This window comes from Miniopterus schreibersii, assembly GCF_964146895.1.
Source record: "Miniopterus schreibersii genome assembly, chromosome: 11".
NCBI classification, from domain to species: Eukaryota; Metazoa; Chordata; class Mammalia; order Chiroptera; family Miniopteridae; genus Miniopterus; species Miniopterus schreibersii.
The window spans coordinates 36,202,099-36,221,598 of record NC_138111.1 but is presented as its reverse complement, the minus strand read 5'-3'; the positions used below and the strand labels follow the sequence as shown (position 1 = coordinate 36,221,598).

Below are 19,500 nucleotides of genomic sequence, written 5' to 3'. Positions count from 1 at the left end.
GTATGTATGTAGGTATTATTTGAAGGTCCTGTTTGTTCTTTAATGACTTTTGTTTTCTAATCAGTGTAGGAAATAAAGAAAAATGAAACGCAGTGCAAAGTATTATCTGTAAATTGTGTCTGATTCGCTGTATCATCATGTACCAGGAATGACAAGTTAACTTGTAACAGATTTAAACAAATTATTAACTCAACCAGATGGGTTTGCTTGAGTGTTATCATAAAGGGCCCTGTGATGGGAGAGTAGGACCAAGTTCCATAAAATTTATTGCTCGAGTCTTGCTGGAGGCAGCGTTCCACCAGGCACTGCCTTTTGCCCCCTCATCACCACGTCGGATTTGGTTACTCCTTGTTGTTGGGAAGAAAGTGTGGGGGAGTAAGTTTAAATTAATGGTAATTGATGTGTCTTGAAAGAAATACCACTTCTAATAGTCCTTGGCTTTGGAAGAGTCCTAAAAATGTCTTCTAAAATATAAATGGGCCTCAGGTAGTTAGACCCATTGGGTTCTAGAGTTGTGAGTGATGGTGTCACCTAGTCCCGTCATCGTAAAGGGGAAGAAACTGAGGCCCAAAATGAGGAGGCGTGGATAAAGGTATTTAGCAAACCTGAGTTCCAGTGTCTTCAAGCTCTTATGATAAAAGTGACTCCTGAGAGTTACTTTATTAATACTGTAAAGAAGCTTTCTTAGTCATCTTGATCCTTTGTAGGATGTATATATATTTCTTCATTAATTCTTGCTAATAATTTTTGTATTTATCTGGGCCTATGTTTCTTTAGGAGACAATGTACAGGGTGGGGCCAGAGTAAGTTTCCAGTTGTGAGTACATGAAACACAGAGTTTATTCCGGTATTATTATTTATTAATTATTGTATTATTTTTCATACAAACAACTATAAACCTACTTTGGCCCCACCCTGTGTGTCGGGAAAATTGATCAAGGGAATTTGTATATATAGATATGGGGCATATGCATAAATAACTTGATTTTGGAGGCAATCTTTTTTCCCTTGTTCTGTGAAAATCTGAATTTTATACCCTTAAAAAAAACCAAAAAACAACAACAAAAAAACCTACCTTGCTAAAAATTCTAGGTGTTTTATACTGATTTTGATATAGCAAAAGGTCATTTCTGCCATGGTGACTGTTTAGTACTAAGTAAATGATTGATCTAATAGCCAGAGTATGAACATCTAGGTAGGTTCCTAGGAACCAGAAAACTCTTTCCTAAGGGAAGTCAGAGGCTCATATTGGGGGAGGTGAACATAGTGATTACTTTTACAGTAGGAATAGGACCATGCATTAAGGGGGTGCCTTTACCTATGACTGTAAGATAAACTCAGCATTCCTTGGCTGATATAGTTGTTAAACTGTGAGATGAAGGGTTAGTTGTTGTAGACATCACATCACACTGAGCATGTAAGTTTCATTTATAGGCCTATGAAAGGTCTGAACGGTAACTAAAATAACAGAATAGAGACATATCAGCCTATTTAATGCAGAAACTGTGAGAATTCAAATTAACATGATACATTTGTGATGGGAATAAATTGCCTGTGGCTTCCCAAACCGTTCTCCAATTTGGGTCTTTATCTCTTTACTTTTTTGGGGCTTTAAACTTATTTCACAACTTAGCTACAGAATGTTGGCATGTTTAGACTAAGAGGGAGGAAAACTTGCAAAGTCCTGTTCTTGTGCTAAATTGCCTGAATCTATTTGAGCAGTGGGAATGTAGCAATCAGAATATATCCAGTGTTTGGAACATTAACATAATTCATGGATTAATTTTCAGTCCTGTGGAAGCCTCAGAGAGAAGTTTAATATATATTAAATACACTGAGTTTTCTTCATTTTTCCAGATATGAGGTATCTGTCCAGATAAGGCTATGACTTCAGTTACTGCAAAAATCTGTAAACATTGCAATGATTCTTTTGGTAAAACACTGTATTGGGTTTATATTTTATGTCAACAGTAAGTACTTAGGAATGATAGAAGGGAGATACTTAAAACTCAATCTACGGCACCAAGTACATTTTCTTAAACATCACTTCTAACTTTCTATTTTATGGATACAAACATTTACATGGTGGGCATAATGGTTATTTAAACTCCCTTTTTGGGTTTATTTGATGTATATTTAAGACTAAGCAAGCTGCTGAGATAAAGGTCAATGGACTTTTTTATGTTAAGAAAAGAATTAAAAACTTGGCACTTTAGTCAGACTTGGATATTGTTGAGATAAAGATATTAATCTTAAAGTTAATCAGGTTGGAGCTGAAACTTTAATAAAAATGGAAAATATGACTCCAAGCACAAATTATGATGTTCTTTAGCCTATTTAGGTTTTATATAGAATATAGTGAAAAACAGCACTGAGCTGGATGCTGGAAAAATCTTGTTTCTATCACTTCCTCCCAGCGTAAAGTTGGGTAAATAGCTGAATTTAGCTGGGACTCAGTTTTATTATTTGGAAAGTCAGGATAATAATTCTTTACTTACTTCACAGTACTCATTCATTCATTCACTCATTCATTCTATACATGCTTATTGGGCAGCCATTATGTGCCCAGGCACTGTGCTGGGTGCGGGCAATAGAGCAAAATTTTAAGTTAATAAGGAAATAAACAGCTTGACTTGATAGAGTAATGGGGGAAGGTCATTTAGCAGAGAGGCCAGAGAACACTTTTTCTGACTAAGTAATGTTTGAGTGAAGGTGTAAAAAATGAGAATGAATTAGATAATGGGAGGTTGAAAAAAGGGAAATCCAGGCAGGTGGGAAAGCAAGGGCACAGGTCCTGAGGCCGAAAAGGCCAGTGGGGTTAGAGCACAGTGAGTGAGGGGGAGGTATTAGGAGACGATGTTAGAAAGGTAAACAGAAGACAGATGCGATAGGCCCTCATGGGCCAAATAAAGGCATTTTTTATTTCATTGCAAAAGTTACAAGAAGTAATTGATCAGCTCTATAAGGGAGAATGAAATTATCTCACTCATATAAACAATGTGTGGGAAAGCAGTTTGAAGACCGAAAGAGAGCCCGGCCAGGTGTGGCTCAGCGGTTGAGCATCGACCGAGGATCCAGGCGATTGGGGTTCAATTCTCGGTCAGGGCACCTGCCCGGGTTGCAGGCTCGATCCCCAGTCGGGGGCCTGCAGGAGGCAGCCGATCAATGACTCTCTCAACATTGATGTTTCTTTCTCTCTCTCCCTCTCCTTTCCTCTCTCTGAAATCAATAAAGATACATTTTAAATAAACAAATAAAAAAATAAAGATGGAAAGCGTGTGTGTAGGTGAGCATTTAATTTTGCCATTACATAAATAAAACAAGACAAAAATACGTGGCCTGATGAGTTATTTATCCTGTTTAGGAGGTTGTAAAGTTCTTAAAGTGGCCCATCACTAACAGTGCTAAAGCATACACACAAGCCAAACACTGGCATTATTTTTACACATTTTGGAGGTGAGGGGCAACAGCTCCACCTTGGTAGTATTTTGCTTAACCTGATGTTCAAGTTTTGTTCTCTGTGAGCCACCTGGGAATTAGCATCAGATTAAATATCTCCTCTTATGGAACTAAAAGAGTAGATAGTCCATTTGTGCAGAATTATGAACTTATAGTCCTTGGGGACCGTAGACAGATAGTGTCAAACAAGCAAGACTCAAAGAGGAGCCATTGACAATTTAATGCAAATCAAGCCTTTGTTTCATCATTTGAGCCTATCTGCTGATATAATTATGATAATATTTGGGACTACTTTATTCTCCCCTGTGCTTGGTGAATTCCCATTCAGGTAGATGAAAATAACATTTTTCTACTAAGACATCTCTTGAGATATCAAAACATTTTACTTGAAAAGAGGAAGAAAAACATGTTCTAATCTTTATGGCTTGAGACGTTTATTAAAAATTTGCAAATTATTACTGATCCTTCTATGTGGGAAGTAGAAGCTAAGGAGATACAGTCCACATAAATTAGAATATGGCATACCTAATGTTTAGTGGAAGACAACTTTTAATTTTTAATAGTTAGAATTATTAGTATGTGTATCACCTGTGAAATTCTAGTTCTGAAATTTTATTCACTTGGGCATGAAATGAACTGATCTATCATAGATAACTACTTCCCTCTTAGTACTGTGAACATTATTAACATTTTAAATTGTCTCCTAGAATTGAGTTTAGATAAAATTCTACTTGAAGTCCAATTTTATTTTAAACATTGATTGGGCTCAGAACATTATAAAAAAGGGTAAGAGCTAGAATTAAAACCCTTTTTATTATGAAGATCATATGGGCATATGGAGGGGTGGGTTTGTACTTTATCTTGACTGCACAGGCCAACATAGTCAACAGCGAGCTTGCTTCCTTCTTTGAATGTTGCTTCGTCAGCTGTTCGCAGTGGCTGCCACCTCCCCTCTTGGGCGAGAGTCGGCTGAGCGAGTGGTGACCGGGTTCTGATTCAGTTGGGGTGGGGCATGGGAATGCACATTTCTGCTCGGCTCGTACAAAGGTCCTGCAGGTCTGATGCTTCTAGTCCCAGCGCCACGCTTCAAGAATCACTGACATGAATTTTTACTGACTTTCAAAACATCTATATTAGATGTGTGGTTAGCAGCTTTTAGGAGACCCTGAGCCATTCTTATCTTTGTTTCAAAATTACCAGCCATATTTTTAGTTTATAGTAGTTTCAAACCACTCCATCACTTAGCATCATCAGCCGTATTTTGTCCTTGCTGAGGTGGTCATGTGAGTGAAAGTCCTGCTTTACTAGGAAATGTGGAAACACTTCATTTCTTTGATAAAAGGAAAGCTTTACATATTGTAATGATTCTCAGGGTAGCTGTTTGCACTGTGTAATTCCAAATGTTGAGGTGGTTGCTATGGCTTTAGGGAAGCTCCGCGGTTGAATAAAGCCAATTTAAAAATATATTTTAATCCCAACAACTTTTTAATCTTTGGCTTTTCCATTTGTATCACCTTTCCAGTTAAGTCACTTTGATGACTGGGCTTTTCCTTATGGACTAATTTTTTTGGGGGGGGAAGGATCAAGTTTATTGAGGTATCGTAAACCTCAGTAATCACACATACAGTAAATTTGCATACAGTAAAATTCACTGTATAGTTCTATAAGTTTTAAAACTACATGTAGTCATAGAACCACCTCCATGATAAATCTATACAATAATTCCATCACCTCGGAAAAATTCTCTAATGCTCTCCTAATCAGCCTCTTGCTGCATCCCCAACTGCTAATGGATTTTCTGGTCTATATTGCCTTTTTTTGAATGTCCTGTAAATGGAATAATACAACATGTGACCCTTTGAGCCTGGCTTCTTTCCCTTATTATAATGAATTGAGATTATTCCTGATTAATCAATTGGTAATTTATTCCTTTTTATCGATGAGTACCATTCCATTGTGTGGATGTACCAGTTTGTTTGTCCACTCGCCAGTTGTAGGATATTGGGTTATTTCCAGTTTTGAGTGATTTATGACTAAAGTCACTATCAATAATTTATGTATAAATTTTTGTGTGAACATAAGTTTTAATTTTTCTTGGGGAAAATATTTAGGACTGGGATTTCTGGGTCATATAGTAAGCAAATGTTTAATTTTGACATAAGTTGCCAAACTGTTTCCCAAGTATTCCTAACAATGATGTATGAGACTTCCATTAACTCACATGCTCACCATCACTGGGTATTGCCATTTTTATTTTATCTGTTCTAATAGACATGTATCTGTGGCATCTTTAATTAGTACAAATGCCCAATAGCTGCCCACAGTGGCAGAGCCTCAGGAGCTATAGAAACAGGATCTGGCCTCACATCTGCCTGAGTGCAGAGTTTCACAGCTCACCCATTTGCCCTCTGCCGCTGGGCTGTGGATGCTTTGCGTGTCCCCCAGTCAGGGCCCATTTGGTGGTCACTATCCTGCTAGTGCTAGCTCTCATGATCCTCAGGAAAGACCAAGGTGATGACAAATGAACTGGGCATCTCTAAACGGCTATTAGCAAAGATAAGGGGAGCTTCTCTTCCTAAGTTTTTTTGTTTTGTTTTTTAACTGAGTTGACAAGAGCACATGCACGTCTTTTTCACGTTTTTAATGCTCTCCGCTTTCACACTCAGAATCTTCCTTTTAAGAATCAAACAGGTCATTGAAAATGCTATAGTTCTCAAAATGACCTCTGTTTACCAATGTAATAAAATATTGGAAATTCTGAATCTGATTATGCTAAATAGAGTTTTCTAAATTTGGGGAGAAGAAGAGGGCTTTTGAAATAATTAAAGGATTGAACAAAACATGGCCATTACATTAACGCTAAAATCAAATTAATTAGAGATTTTTCTCATTATACTTTTTAAGTAGATAGGAATATTTGAATGGAGATCATAGAATTCAGGGTAAAATGTTCAATTTCTGCAGAATGAGATGGATGAAATAAAACTGGTTTTTCACCTTGGTTGAACATTAGAAGCACCTAAGAAGCTTTTTAAAAGAAAATACTGATGCCCTGGCCTTAACTCTGACCTCAAGAGTTAGAATCTCTGGGTAGGCGTGGAGGGACCCTGACATCAGAATTTTTTTAAGTCCCCATATAATTCTAATATATAGCAAAAGCTGAGAGTCATTGGACCTAAAGGGAAAATTTACTGTCCAGGGGTAATTCTAAAAATGTTTCCACTTATCAAAATCTGTACCGTTTTCTGTTTGTTTCCATGTAAGTGGAAATGCTTCAAGTTGCTAAGATGGTCAGTAATGAAAAGAATACAGACCTACATATAGCTGTGTTCTCTTTCTGTCTCAGCCTCTCTCGGACTCTATTCCATGTGTGTGTGTGTGTGTGTGTGTGTGTGTGTGAGAGAGAGATGTCTTGTAAGCAGGTGGAACAGCTTAAATATTAAACAATAATTTCTTTTAGTTTCTCCAGAAATTACTTACAGATGGCCTTTGAAAAACTTTTTAAAAGAATAGCTGACTATAAATAGCAGTAATAAATGTTCTTATCTGAGGAATATAGTGCAGGGATTATTTTACATTAAGGACATAATTATTCATTTTGGACAAAAGTGGATTGAAGAAAATCAAAGCCTAATGCCATATACAGTTTATTCTTAAATAACTTACAGACATATTATATGTTGAATGTTTAGCCCAATCTTTATCTGTAATATATTAATATGAAAAATTATTTGAATGCTCTTGGGAGAAATAGTCTGATTCAGTAGAGAAGGTGTAAATTTTAAACTTGCAGTTGATACAAGGTGGGGGGGGTGCAGAATCGAGTCAGAACCTTATCTCCGTGTTAGCAGCGACTTTGTTTTGTTCACTTTATCTGCAGAATCTTTTGATCAGTGCTCGGCACATAGTACACACTCAATAAATTAATATCTAGGCAGGATGTAAAAGCAGAGTAGAATATAGAACATGACATTCAACATCCAACAGAAATGTAAATTTCTATCACATTTAAGGTATTTAAAATATAGGCTGGAGGAGACCCAAATTAAAAAGGGTTTCTGAGGATTTCTTTTAGTCAGCCAAGTTCATTCTGCTAAAAATTTTTCAATTTTAAGTTATTTCCATTAGAAGTACATTGCCAAGGGGGGTCATGGGATCATGGACTCCATCCTGGCTCCACCATTCCTGGAGTTGACATGTGTTGTGTTCTAGGCCCCAAGTTTTCTGGGGAGACATTACAGATGTTGGCTTATCCAGGGGAAGCAACCCTGTGGAGTCTTATCACATGAGAATAGAATGGCAAAATGTGCATGTTCAGCCAAGAATAGGGAAAACCCAGTAGGGACGTGGTGACTGCCTGGCATGGCATAGGTTGGCTCTATAGGCCCGAACCGGGAGCAGTGAGTGGACTTAGACTAATGATCTGGAAGAGTTTTGTAACAAATGGGCTGCCCTAGAAAATGTAGTACTCTATGCTAGTTTGAAGAGTGCATTCCCGAGTCCAGTGGGGAAAATCAGATTAAAATCCTGTTTTTGTCTTTTCCAGCTCTGAGATTCTCTGGTTTGCTTTGAGGCAAATCTCATGTCCCATGAAATGGGGCAGGCTATAGATTTTTCCCTTGAGCCTGGGAAAATTTGGTGCTTACTTTGTTTGCTGTGTTTTATGTTTTCTTGGAGAAATTGTTGTTTCTGTTTCTTGCTTTCTCAGAAACCATAGTCAGGATGTTTTTGATTCCCTGCTTTTAAAATGAACTACAGGGACCTAGATTGTCCTACACTCTGCTGATCAGGTAGCTTCAGAATAAAATAATAAGGCCTCATATTGGTGAAGGGAAAAGGTGGAATGGGGTGAGGATATTTGAGTGTTCCAATAGAATCACATGTGGTGCTACAAAACCCTTTGAATAACTTTTAAATCAAATCAAAATTCTGTGACTTGAAAAAGTAGATTTTTGGAGTCACACTGACCTGGTTTCAAATCCTGACTTTGACACTTCTTCAGGTTGGCATATTACTTAACCTCTCTCAGGTTCAGACTCAATTTCCTTGTCCATAAAATTAGAGTAATTCTTCTTCATTTGCAGGGTCGTTGGAAAGATTTGCTATAGTGTTGGAAAGCATCAAGTGTTAGCTCTGGTTATTAGTGGTATTAATTACATAATGGCTTTGAATAGACAAACCATTTACTAGTTTTGTTTTGCTGGGCAAGTTGCTCATTCTTGGACTTCAATCTGTTTTGAGGATTAAGCAAGATAATCTTGTTTAGCAAGATCAACAAGATGACGCTAATAGGTGCTTAGCAGAGTGCCTGGCCAATGTTAAACACCATCATTATATTGATACAGCTGTTTGGAATTGATACCCAGAGAGCCCTGAAAATTATGAAGTTTGAAGAGGCTCCAAATATAAATAGTTTAGTTTCACTTTATTTGCTTCTCATAGATGTCTACTGAGGAACTAGTTCTCCCTTGTTTTAGTTTCCTATTACTTTTCTAACAAGTAACCACAAACTTAGTGCCTTAAAACAACACACATTTATAATCTTACGGTTCTGGGGAGCAGAAGTCCTAACTTAAAATCGAGGTGTCGGCAAGGCTGTGTTCCTTCTGGAGATTGTAGAGGAAGACTTCATTTCCTTACTTTCTCCATCTTCTAGGGGACGTCTGCACTCCTTGGTTAGTGGCCCCGTCTTCCATCAATCCGAGCCAGCAGCACCGCTTTTAAAAAATCTTTCTCTCTCTGACCTCTGCTTCTGCCATCACATCTCTGACTTTGCTCCCTACCTTCTGGAAGGTCCCTTGTCATTGATTATACTGGGGCCCCTCCTATAATCCAGGATAACCTCGCTATCTCAGAATCCTTAACTTAAATCACAACTGCAAAGTCTTTTTCACCATATAAGGTAAGATATTTACAGGTCTGGGGATTGGAATGTAAATATTTATGGGAACCATTATTCAGTCTAACCACCTCCCTCCTATCTTAGAAAATTGCCTTTGATATCATAGAGATTATATATTTTTCCTTGAGCATCCTGATTTTTAAAAAAATTATTGGAGTGCTTTTGCTCTGAATTCATGGACCTTAATGCCATTCTCTAAAGAGCTCAAAGGCTGAGCCTGAACCTGAAGGAACTTAGAAAAGAATCACAGGTATTCTCTGAGTAACTGACTTGAAACTAAAGTCTAAGGAAGGTGTTTTTCATGTCATTTTGTGGTATTCCCAGGCCCAGTGCAGTACCATTGAAGATGTTTGGTGCCAGATGTTACACCTATTTAACTTACAATGCCCCTATTGCTTCTTGGCCTTTTGGCTAAGATCGAGTAAAGTAGCTTACAATGCCCCTCGAACTTCACAGTGAAGGTGTGCCTTACAGATACTTTCTCACTCACATGAGTACAATGATGTAAATTCCCTGGGGTCAGTGGTAGAACTGGAAATGGAGACCAGGTTTCTTGCCTCTGTGAGGCTAGGAATGAGCTCTCTCAAATACTTGTCAACCTTTTCATTTCTTACATCTGCTGAAGGTAGACAGAAATTTCTCTAGAAAACAGTTCCTCTGTACAGCTCTTAGGAGAACAGTCTTTGGGATAACTGAGATCTCTGGGTAGCTGTGGTTTTAAGTTCTTCCTGAGAAACTGTTTGTTTTAAGCATCTTTTAGAGTAGTTAAGAACATATGCTCTGGAGTTAGGCCATCTGGAATCAACCTGAGCCTCCTCCTTTGCTAGCTGTGTGGCCCAGGGCAAGTTCTTAAACCTTGTGAATTTTTGCCGTGAGTGTAAAATGGCAATAACAATACCTGCTTCATACCATCGTGAAGATGCAGTGCAACGACGCCTGGCGCTTCATCTGTGCTCCATAAATGTTAGCAGTTCATCAGATTTCTGCATTTCCTTGCCTTCTAATTTACTACTTTAAAACAACTTTAACAACCTTATTATGGCATCTTTGTTGTAAATATCACTTTTGTTCAGTGATTCTGAGAGGTCATAGAGTATGATGGAACCAAAAAGGGAACTAAAAAATAAAGGCGGCCTGGCCGGGCGTGGCTCAGCGGTTGAGCGTCGACCTAGGATCCAGGCGGTCGGGGTTCGATTCCCGGTCAGGGCACATGCCCGGGCTGCGGGCTCGATCAGTGACTCTCATCATTGATGTTTCTATCTCTCTCTCTCTCCCTCTCCTTTCCTCTCTCTGAAATCAATAAAGATATATTTTTAAAAAAATAAATAAATAAAGGCGGATTTTGGTGATTATGTGGTTACTGGTGGTAAATTCTCAATTTTCAGATATGTTTACATGTGATCATTTCATTCATTCATTCAACATTTATTAAGCATAAAGCATATGACACATTATATGTCAATTTTATATCACAGAAAGGGTTATAAAGAGAAGAGCAAGAAATCCTCCCTAAGATTTGGAGACATGCTCACTGTTGTTTTGATTTTTTTTTCAAGGGCAGGAGCCTTTCACTCTTTCATTTATTATGCACATTTTATTGGGTATGCCTGGCCCTGTTCATTTGAGCTACGGTTAATCCAGAAATAAACAAAACAGAAATCTCTGCCCTTATGGAGTTACATTCTAGTGAGGGAAGACAAACAATAAAAGGGAAAAATAAAGATAATACATAATATGTTAAGCGATGATAAGTGTTTAGGAGAAAAGTAAATCAGGGGGATGGGAATGGAGTTTGCCAGAGGAGTTGATGGCAATTTAAAATTGGATTGTCAGAGAAAACCTCTCTGAGAAGGTGGCATTTGAGCAAAGACCTGAACGCTGTGAGGAAGTGAGTCAGAGAGATTTGTAGAAGAGCATTTCAGGCAGAAGAACAGCAGGTGCAAAAGACCTAAGGTCTGGACTGTTCTTGGTGACTTGAGGAAAGGAGTCATGGGCACCTTCCCTTTGGTTCTCCTTTGAATGTTATAAAGTCCGGAGTACAGAAAGCAAATAATTACAGTTGTTTAACATTCTCAGGGAAGCGCGAAGGAGGAATCACATTTATCACTAATGAAGGGGAAACAGTATATCCAGCGCTGCCCTTGTGCCTTTCTGTCTAAATGGATTTGACGAGTGGAAGTTTTGAACCTGGCAGCTTGGGCGTTGGAAGGAGGTTGGCCGGCCAGCACCATGGTCTGGGTGACTTGGTTCTTCCCTCACCTGGCAGGATGCGAAGAAGTGGGACTTGCAGCCCCAGGGAGCTGGGTTCTTGCCTTTACCAGTCTCCAAGTCATCCTACAGCTGGGAGAGCATCGGGAATCAGAAGAGGGGAATTCATAACTTTTGAAATCATTGTTATTGAGGTGTCATTTGCATACCCTCAAATGCAGCCATTTTTGTATAAGGTTGGATGAGTGTTGACAAATGTATATACCCTGTGGTGTGCTGGTAAATACTAAATAAGTGACTCTTCAGGGGAAAAAAGAAGCCCTAATTTGTCACTTTTGCTGATTTTTTTCCTGATGTATAAATGCTTCCATCGTTGTTGATTTCTTTTTTTTTTTTTTAAATATATCTTTATTGATTTCAGAGAGAGGAAAGGAGAGGGAGAGAGAGACAGAAACATCAATGATGAGAGAGTCATTGATTGAGCCCGCAACCCGGGCATGTGCCCTGACCGGGACTCGAACCCCAATCGCCTGGATCCCAGGTCGACGCTCAACCGCTGAGCCACGCCCGGCCGGGCCATTATTGTTGACTTCAAGTGATCAACGCGGTATCATGGAGCAGGGTGTTAGGAAAAAGTGTGACTGGCTCTCGCAAGCCAATGATGAGCTGGTTCCACACACCTAAGCACCTGCCACCAATGTCATTATCACCTCGATGAAGATGCATAACGGTCCCAACATTCCGAGTTTCTCGGCTTTTCCCAGGCAATCCCCACACCATACACTGATCTGTTTTCTGTCCCTGTAGATTAACTGTCCTAGAATTTCATGTCAGTGGAATCAGACAGTATGCACTGTTTTGTGTCAGAATGATGGTTTGAAATTCATCCATCTTATATATATCAGTAGTTTGTTTGTTTTATTGCTGGGCAATTGTATGGGTTTACCATTATTGATTTATGTATTCACCTGTTGATGGTCATTTGCTTTGTTTCTAGTTTGGGGCTGTTACTAAGGAAGCTGCTATAAATATTTGCATGTGAGTTTTGGTTTGGAAAAGGTTTTCATTTCTTTGAGGTAAATACTTTGAAATGAAATATCTGGGTCATGAGGAAGATGTATGTTTCATTAGAAATTGCCAAGTGATTTCCCGAAGACACTGAACCATTTCACACTCCCACTAGCAAAGTATGAGAACTTGGTGCTCCACAACCTCTTTAAAACTTGGTACTGTGAGTCTTTTAAGTTTTAGACATTCTGGTGTGTATATAGGGCCATTGTGATTTTAATTTGCATTTTAGTGTCTTTTCATGTGCTTATTGGCCATCTTCTTTTGTAAGAAGTATATCTTCTTTTGTAAGAAGTCCATTTAGATTTTTGTCCATTAAAAAAATTGTAAGTTGGAGGTAAATAATTTTTCAAAAAGGAATACAGAATTTAGAGACATCTTTAAATTGAAGAGGGTAAGAGGGAAAACAAGGCAGACAAGCAGCCTGAGAAAACTGACAGGTTCATTGAGGTGGCCACAGTGCCTGTAACCTGGGCACTTTATAACCAGGTTGACTAAATGTCCCAGTTTGCATGGGATATCCCCAGTTAAAGTAATGAAAAGTCCTGTGTCTCTAGAAACACCTCATTCCTGGGCCAACTGGCATGGTTGGACACTCTACAGAACTATGTATAAGTTGCAAACTATATGCCTGGGGTCATTCAACTGGTGATGGTTTTAGCTGCAAGCACAAGACAGACTGTAGGTGGTGAATGAATTCTGAAAGAACACACAGCTCCTCATCAGGTACAAAGCCAGTACAAAATGTGGGTATTCTGGCTCCTAGCCCTCTGCTTAGAAGTTAGTAACTGGCTATTAAGATAAAAATTTAGGGGCATAGGGAAGGTTCCCTCCTGCTTCCAGGAAAAAAGAAACAAAAAACAACCCTCCGGTGATTATTTTTTGAAATTACATACACTATGTACTCATTTATTTGGCTGAAGTTTTAATTTTCTGATGAAATGTAGTTGTCTCTGGAAGAACTAAGACATTGAGTCTTACCAGTCATTTACACCTTAGTATAAAATAGCTTATACAAATGCCTTACCTAAGAACGTGATTTGGTTTGAGGAAGGGCAGTGATAGGAAGAGTTTGGGTGCAGCGCTGAGGAGCTACCACTAAAGAAGAAATAGCACAAAAACTTGACAGAATTGGGAATGAAAGATGAAATTCATCAACTTAGTATTGAGAATAGAGCTGTGCTGCTAGGCAGGGAAGAGTGTTTGTGTGTCATTGTACAGAAGAGGAGCTTAAGAGGGCCAAGAGGGAAGGACTTATTCTCCTTCCTTTATGTGCTGGTAAGGAAAAGGTTGAGCTTTGATTTATCTGCTATTGATTTTATACTTCATATATTCCTCTGGTTCCTGATTTATTTATAAAGCGTCCCTAAGTTAGTTATATATTGTCCCTTGTTTTAGCCTTTGTTGCTATTGCATAACATATAAACACAGTCATCTTTTGTTTTACATTACCCCGGAGGAGCTAGATGGAACTCCTGCTTATAGATAACACTACTGCTTCATTTTCATACACTGTCTTTCTTTTGAGTAACTCCCAACATGTTATGACATTTTTCTTCTTAATGTTTATTAAATGCTCTCAGCATGCTCAGTGTTGTTGAAAGAATATAAAAGAGGCAGTTCTTGCCAATAAGGGGAATGCATATCAATAGATGAGAGACATAAACATCCCTTTAAATATATATATAAAGTCCTGAGAGGTGACAGATTATTTTGTTTGGATGAGGTAGAATAATTGAACTAATGCACACTACTCCTTAGCTATTGATCTTGCAAAAAAGGAAAAGAAAAGCGTAGAGATGCCTCAGCCTATAACTTTCAGATAAGCCTGGAAGAGTTGGTACTTCAGTTAAGGTGTAATTCAACCATTTTTGCCAAAATGAACGTTAATTCTGTGAGACTCATACCAGAGATTTCGAATCCCACATAGCTCTAATGTATGTAGTTTTAGCAATTCAAGGAATCTGATTTTCATATCATTCATTCATCAATCTTTTCTGAACCTACTACGTGTCGAGCCATGTACTAGGAGCTGGGAACAAATTGGTGAACAAAACAGATATGTCCCTGCCTCACTGGAGCGTGCAGGTGGAGACACAGACATTAAACAAGTAATTGTGCTAATCAAAGTGTAACTACTGTCATCTGTGGGGTGATATAATAAAGGAACTTGACTTGGTCTGGGGAGTTTTGAAGGCTTAGGGGTGAGGGATTAATTAGAGGGTAGAAGGTGACATTTATAAGGGAAACTAATCACCTCCTCACGTTTACTCTGTCCCAGGCAATGACTCGACCAGGCCGTTCACCTGTTACTACATTCAGTCCTTATAACTAAGCTAGTCATAATCATTACTATCCCCTCTTTGACTCTGTCCACTACACCTCCTGTGTCTTTTTTTTTCTACATTTGAAGAGACCATGGCCCAAAGAGGTTAAGTGATATATCCAAGACCCCAGAACAAGTTAAGTCAGGACAAGGGTTCCGTTTTCTACTGCCCTACAAAGGACATTTAGGCCAGGATCCCAGTTTGTACCAACAAAGCCATGAAGAATCGGAATACATCTTTGGGGTGTGTCTCATCCATAGTTCAAGCTTAATAGTTAAGTTGAATTCACTCGTTTCCCATAATCAGAGAGGTTCCGGGATATTTGAGTGGACATTCAACACACTGGCAATTGTCACACTGGTGACAGGTTTTGTGTAAAGCTCTTCCTCAGTGAGTCTAAGTTCCTTTCCATAAGAACTGCTGTATTTTCCCAAGGAGCACTCTTGACAAAAGCTACATGAGGTGAAAATTCTAAGCTCCTTGGGATTTTAGGATTTTTCTTATAAAGGATTACACTCCCCTTGATTCTATCTGTAGTCCTCTGGAATCAACATTGGCCTGTAAATCCCTCCTTGAAGCACCCTGGCGACAAGGGCTGGCACTGGCACCTCTTCCTCTCTGTTGCTGCTGTTTCGAGAGCCCAGGGTCACTGAGACCGGAGGTTTCAGCTGGGATTTCCTTGCCCTTTTTCCATATTTGTTTTTAGAGTTCAAGATCTTTTCTCTGTACATCTGGGCAGTTTCCACCTGAATAAAAAATGTGAGACTTCAGACCTTCCAATTTATTGAGGACTAGGGATCTTCAATTAGTGCATAAAGTCCTGGTGAGGAGATGACTTAAATGGCACAGAAATTAGGTTGATTGTTGTTTTTGGAAGGGGTGGGCAGTGACTGAGAATGTGATGGAAAGACAGAAATAAGAGATAAACCTTTTACCTGGAAAAATTAAGCTGGGCCAATGACTTTTTTTTTTTTCCTCCAGTTAGGAAAGCCCAACTTTTGAATTGTCCCAATTGGAAAACATCCTGATGTTGGTCATTCTTTTAGGGAAGAGCCATAGTGTTCTAGAGAAAGAGACAATGTATTTGCCCAAAGCAAGGAGAGTGTCAGCGTCAAAGAAGGGAATTTGAGAACTGCAGTGATGTTAGAAATTAACTAGCCCAAAGTCCAATTTTATAGAAATGGAAACTGAGACATACTCAGTATATGTGATTTAGCCAAGAATCCACCTCCGGTGAGTGTCAGCTGGACCTCAAACCAAGCTCTCCTGTCTTCGTTTGTTGTACTTGTTCAGTTTCCATGATGTGATCCACATTGTACGATCTGCCAAGAGAACATGACTGTTTGGGATTTCGTTCATTTGTTTTCCTAAAGTGTACAGGGACTTCCTTTCAAAGCTATCCTAAACAGAACTAACTGTTTCTAACTAAAGGAGAGGGTACACAAATAAGAAGACTAATTTGTTAAAGAAATGGTTAAGATAAACCGCACTGAACTATTTTTACACAGGAAGCTTGGTTGATTGGTAGGATGTATGATCTTTGTTTTGTTTTAGAAATTGCCATTCAACTTCTAATTTTGCAGTAAATGAAAAACTGCTGTCTACTGAAGTCAGGAAACAAACTAAGCAGTGTTTTCGTCGTGAACGATCAACTGCTTAGGACTTGTTTCAAATTAATGATATAAATAATCTAACAAGGTCCTTCATTGTACGTTTCTCGGGGCAAACAGAACGTAGTGTGTTTTTCTAACCAGATAGCAATTTGGCTTTTTCTCTTTCCCACATTTGGATATAGATTGATATAGAATTACTTAAAATGCTGCATATAAATTAAACATTAAGAGGGAGAGGCTAAACTGCCCCCATTATAATCTTCAGTCCCGCAGTCACTGCCTCAAGGACACTCCATTTCATATCACATGTCCTTCTTTGAAAAGTGATCACCAGGGTTCAAGTAACATTGAAGCAGAGCAGGCACCTGCATAATTTATGGACCTTTTTTTGTTTTGTTTTGTGTTCTTATTTTAATGGAAAACAGGAAAACAGAAGATCTCCTACATTAACTCTCTTTCCTTTGTTCTTTCCCTCATGTCTTTGCAGATCGGGGCCCTGAAGGACTATTACCACTTCTACCATAGCAGGACTATTAAAAGGTCAGTTCTCTCAAGCAGAGGAACCCACAGTTTCATTTCAATGGAACCAAAGGTAAGAAGAACCAGTTGGGTGGGGACCGACAGGCAAAGCTTCTGCATTTTTCATTGGTAATATCACACTAGGAACTGATGACCAGCATGAAGGCTCAGATTTCAAGAGCGGTCATGCTATCCTTTGGTCCAGGGCCTTTGCTTCCTCTTCAGACAAAAATAGGCAATAGCTTGATTTTTCCTGAAGTGCCATTATTATCCCAGTTGTGGAACAGCCCAAGGGTATCATAAGTATGGGTTCTCATGGAGAAACGAGAAGGAATGTGTGTGAGGGAGATAGAGATTGATTGAGAAGTACTGAAGTATTAAGAATTCCACACACTATCTTACCTATTTACTTACAGATCTGAGGCTCCGTTCGAACTTCATGGAGGGAGTCTCTTTCAAAATCCTGAGATCAGCCCTTAGGTCACCATGAATCCTCAGTTTCAACTAGCATTGGTAGAACCATGCCACTGGCAGCCCAAGAACTAGACCGTGTCTGGGACGAGAAGGATGCAGAGCACAGCAGGGACAGGAGCTGGCTCCTGCTGTTGGGGGCTCAGCAGATACCTTTCTTACGTGTTATCTTTACTCCAAGTCCTTGTGGGCTTTACAGGCAGCATATCCCTGGGAGAACCTAGAAGAAGATATATGTCCAGGTCCTCCCACTCCATTTTAGAGAAGTGGAACAGCTTTGAACTGAGCGATAAGAAGCTGAAGGGTGTTAGGAAGAAATAAACTAGTAATTGGCAATTAAAACTTTGAGGGTGAGTTAAATGTCTGTCCTTATTAAGTTAGAGGAAGGGACTGACTCTGACACACATCTGTTTGGCCTCCCAGATTTGGCAAGTAAAAAGGAAGAGAGAGTAGCTGTACCAACCTATCCAAGTTCTTCTGTGGGCTTGCTTTATTATATACTGATTAGGAAGAGATTTTTTTTCCCCATTATGATTTGGGTTTGCCATATGAACTTGTTTTCAAATAAATTGGTGAACAGGTCCCTACCACTGAGCATCGCAGTCCAGCCTAGAGATTCTTTGAAAATAATATTCCTTTATTAAAGCAAAAATGTCCCTGTTTGAATTAATATGCAAATCAGTTTTGTAGTTTGGAGTCCTGCTTTCTGTCATGTACCATGGTTCGCCTTATTTTTTTCTGGAGTATTATCACACAGTGTTCATGATTGTGAAATTGTATCTTGGTGATGGTTAGAAGAAGCCCATTTATCATAGATCCCAACTTTCTGTGGGTCATAGGAACTTCTCCTAATACTTATACTCCGGTGGTCTGGGGATTGTAATTTTTTTCCCCTTCATCTCTATTCGCAATGAAATGTTTTTGGAAAAGCAATCTGTTAAGGTGTTCTTGAATTCGCTGAGTTTTCTAAGCAAAGTCATGGTTTTTATCTGTTAAGTAACTTTGTTGAAGCTTTCTAGAACTTCAGTAATTAAAATGATTCCAATTTCAGACCTCATGTGCATAGTCAATGTGAATTTGAAACACTAAGCACTACTTGGGTTGGGAAGCAAGAACAGAGTGTAACGAGATACTGCGTTCATTGTGAAGGGTTTACCGAACATGGAGCTATTCAAGCCTAACGTTATCTTGGGGGATCTTGGTCTACGTCTCTTCTTATCTCAGTGCATCAAATAGCTTATGCAGGTTCCAGCGGGGACCTTGGATGCTGGGACACACAGTACCTGGAATGTATGCCCTTCCTCACCCAGTCCAAAGGAGCAGGGTCATGTCAGGCCAGCCCTAGGGGACATGCTCAGTTCCCCTTCCTCCTCAATAAGAAGAACACTTCAGGGAAGAGCCGTATCTTACTCTTCACTCTGATGCCTTCCGCCTCTTACTCACACCCGGCCCTTTATACAAGAGGCACAATACTACCGACTTCGCAGATAGAGCACCACAGATTGGGGTTTGCCCACAATTTCTTTCAGAGTTTCTTTAAGTCCATTCATTCGTCCACTGGCCATATCTTGTCTATGTCCAGCTCTGTGTTAGCCCCTGACATTTGAAGACACAGTGGTACCCTCAGGGAGCTCACTGCAGGTCTCCCACTGCAGGGTCCTGGGCGTTCAGGGAAGCCCAGGACGTTACAATACTTCTCAGTGTTGGGGATGGGGGAGCAGAGGAGATGGGGTCCTTTACCTTCCTTCTCATTCTCCAGCTCCTTCCTCAAGAAGCTCAGACACACTTAGTTATTTTTCCTTTTTAATTTTGAAAAACCTTTTACGTACGGAGAAGTCACAAAAATGTTGTGAGGAATTCCTGTGTATACTGCCCAGATTCCCTAAATGTAAACATTTCCATTTTACCATATGTACTTGATCATATTCTCTCT

General features: G+C 39.3%; 1 protein-coding gene across 2 annotated transcripts in view; it reads left to right on the top strand.

The window, feature by feature from the left end:
* Positions 1-19,500, top strand: part of PCSK5 (proprotein convertase subtilisin/kexin type 5) — a 383,530-nt gene that overhangs the window by 18,008 nt on the left and 346,022 nt on the right. For both annotated transcript variants that reach the window (XM_081151682.1, XM_081151681.1), the window contains exon 2: positions 17,065-17,169. In XM_081151682.1, the coding sequence (XP_081007808.1) occupies positions 17,065-17,169 (105 nt within the window). The remainder of the gene's footprint in view (positions 1-17,064; positions 17,170-19,500) is intronic.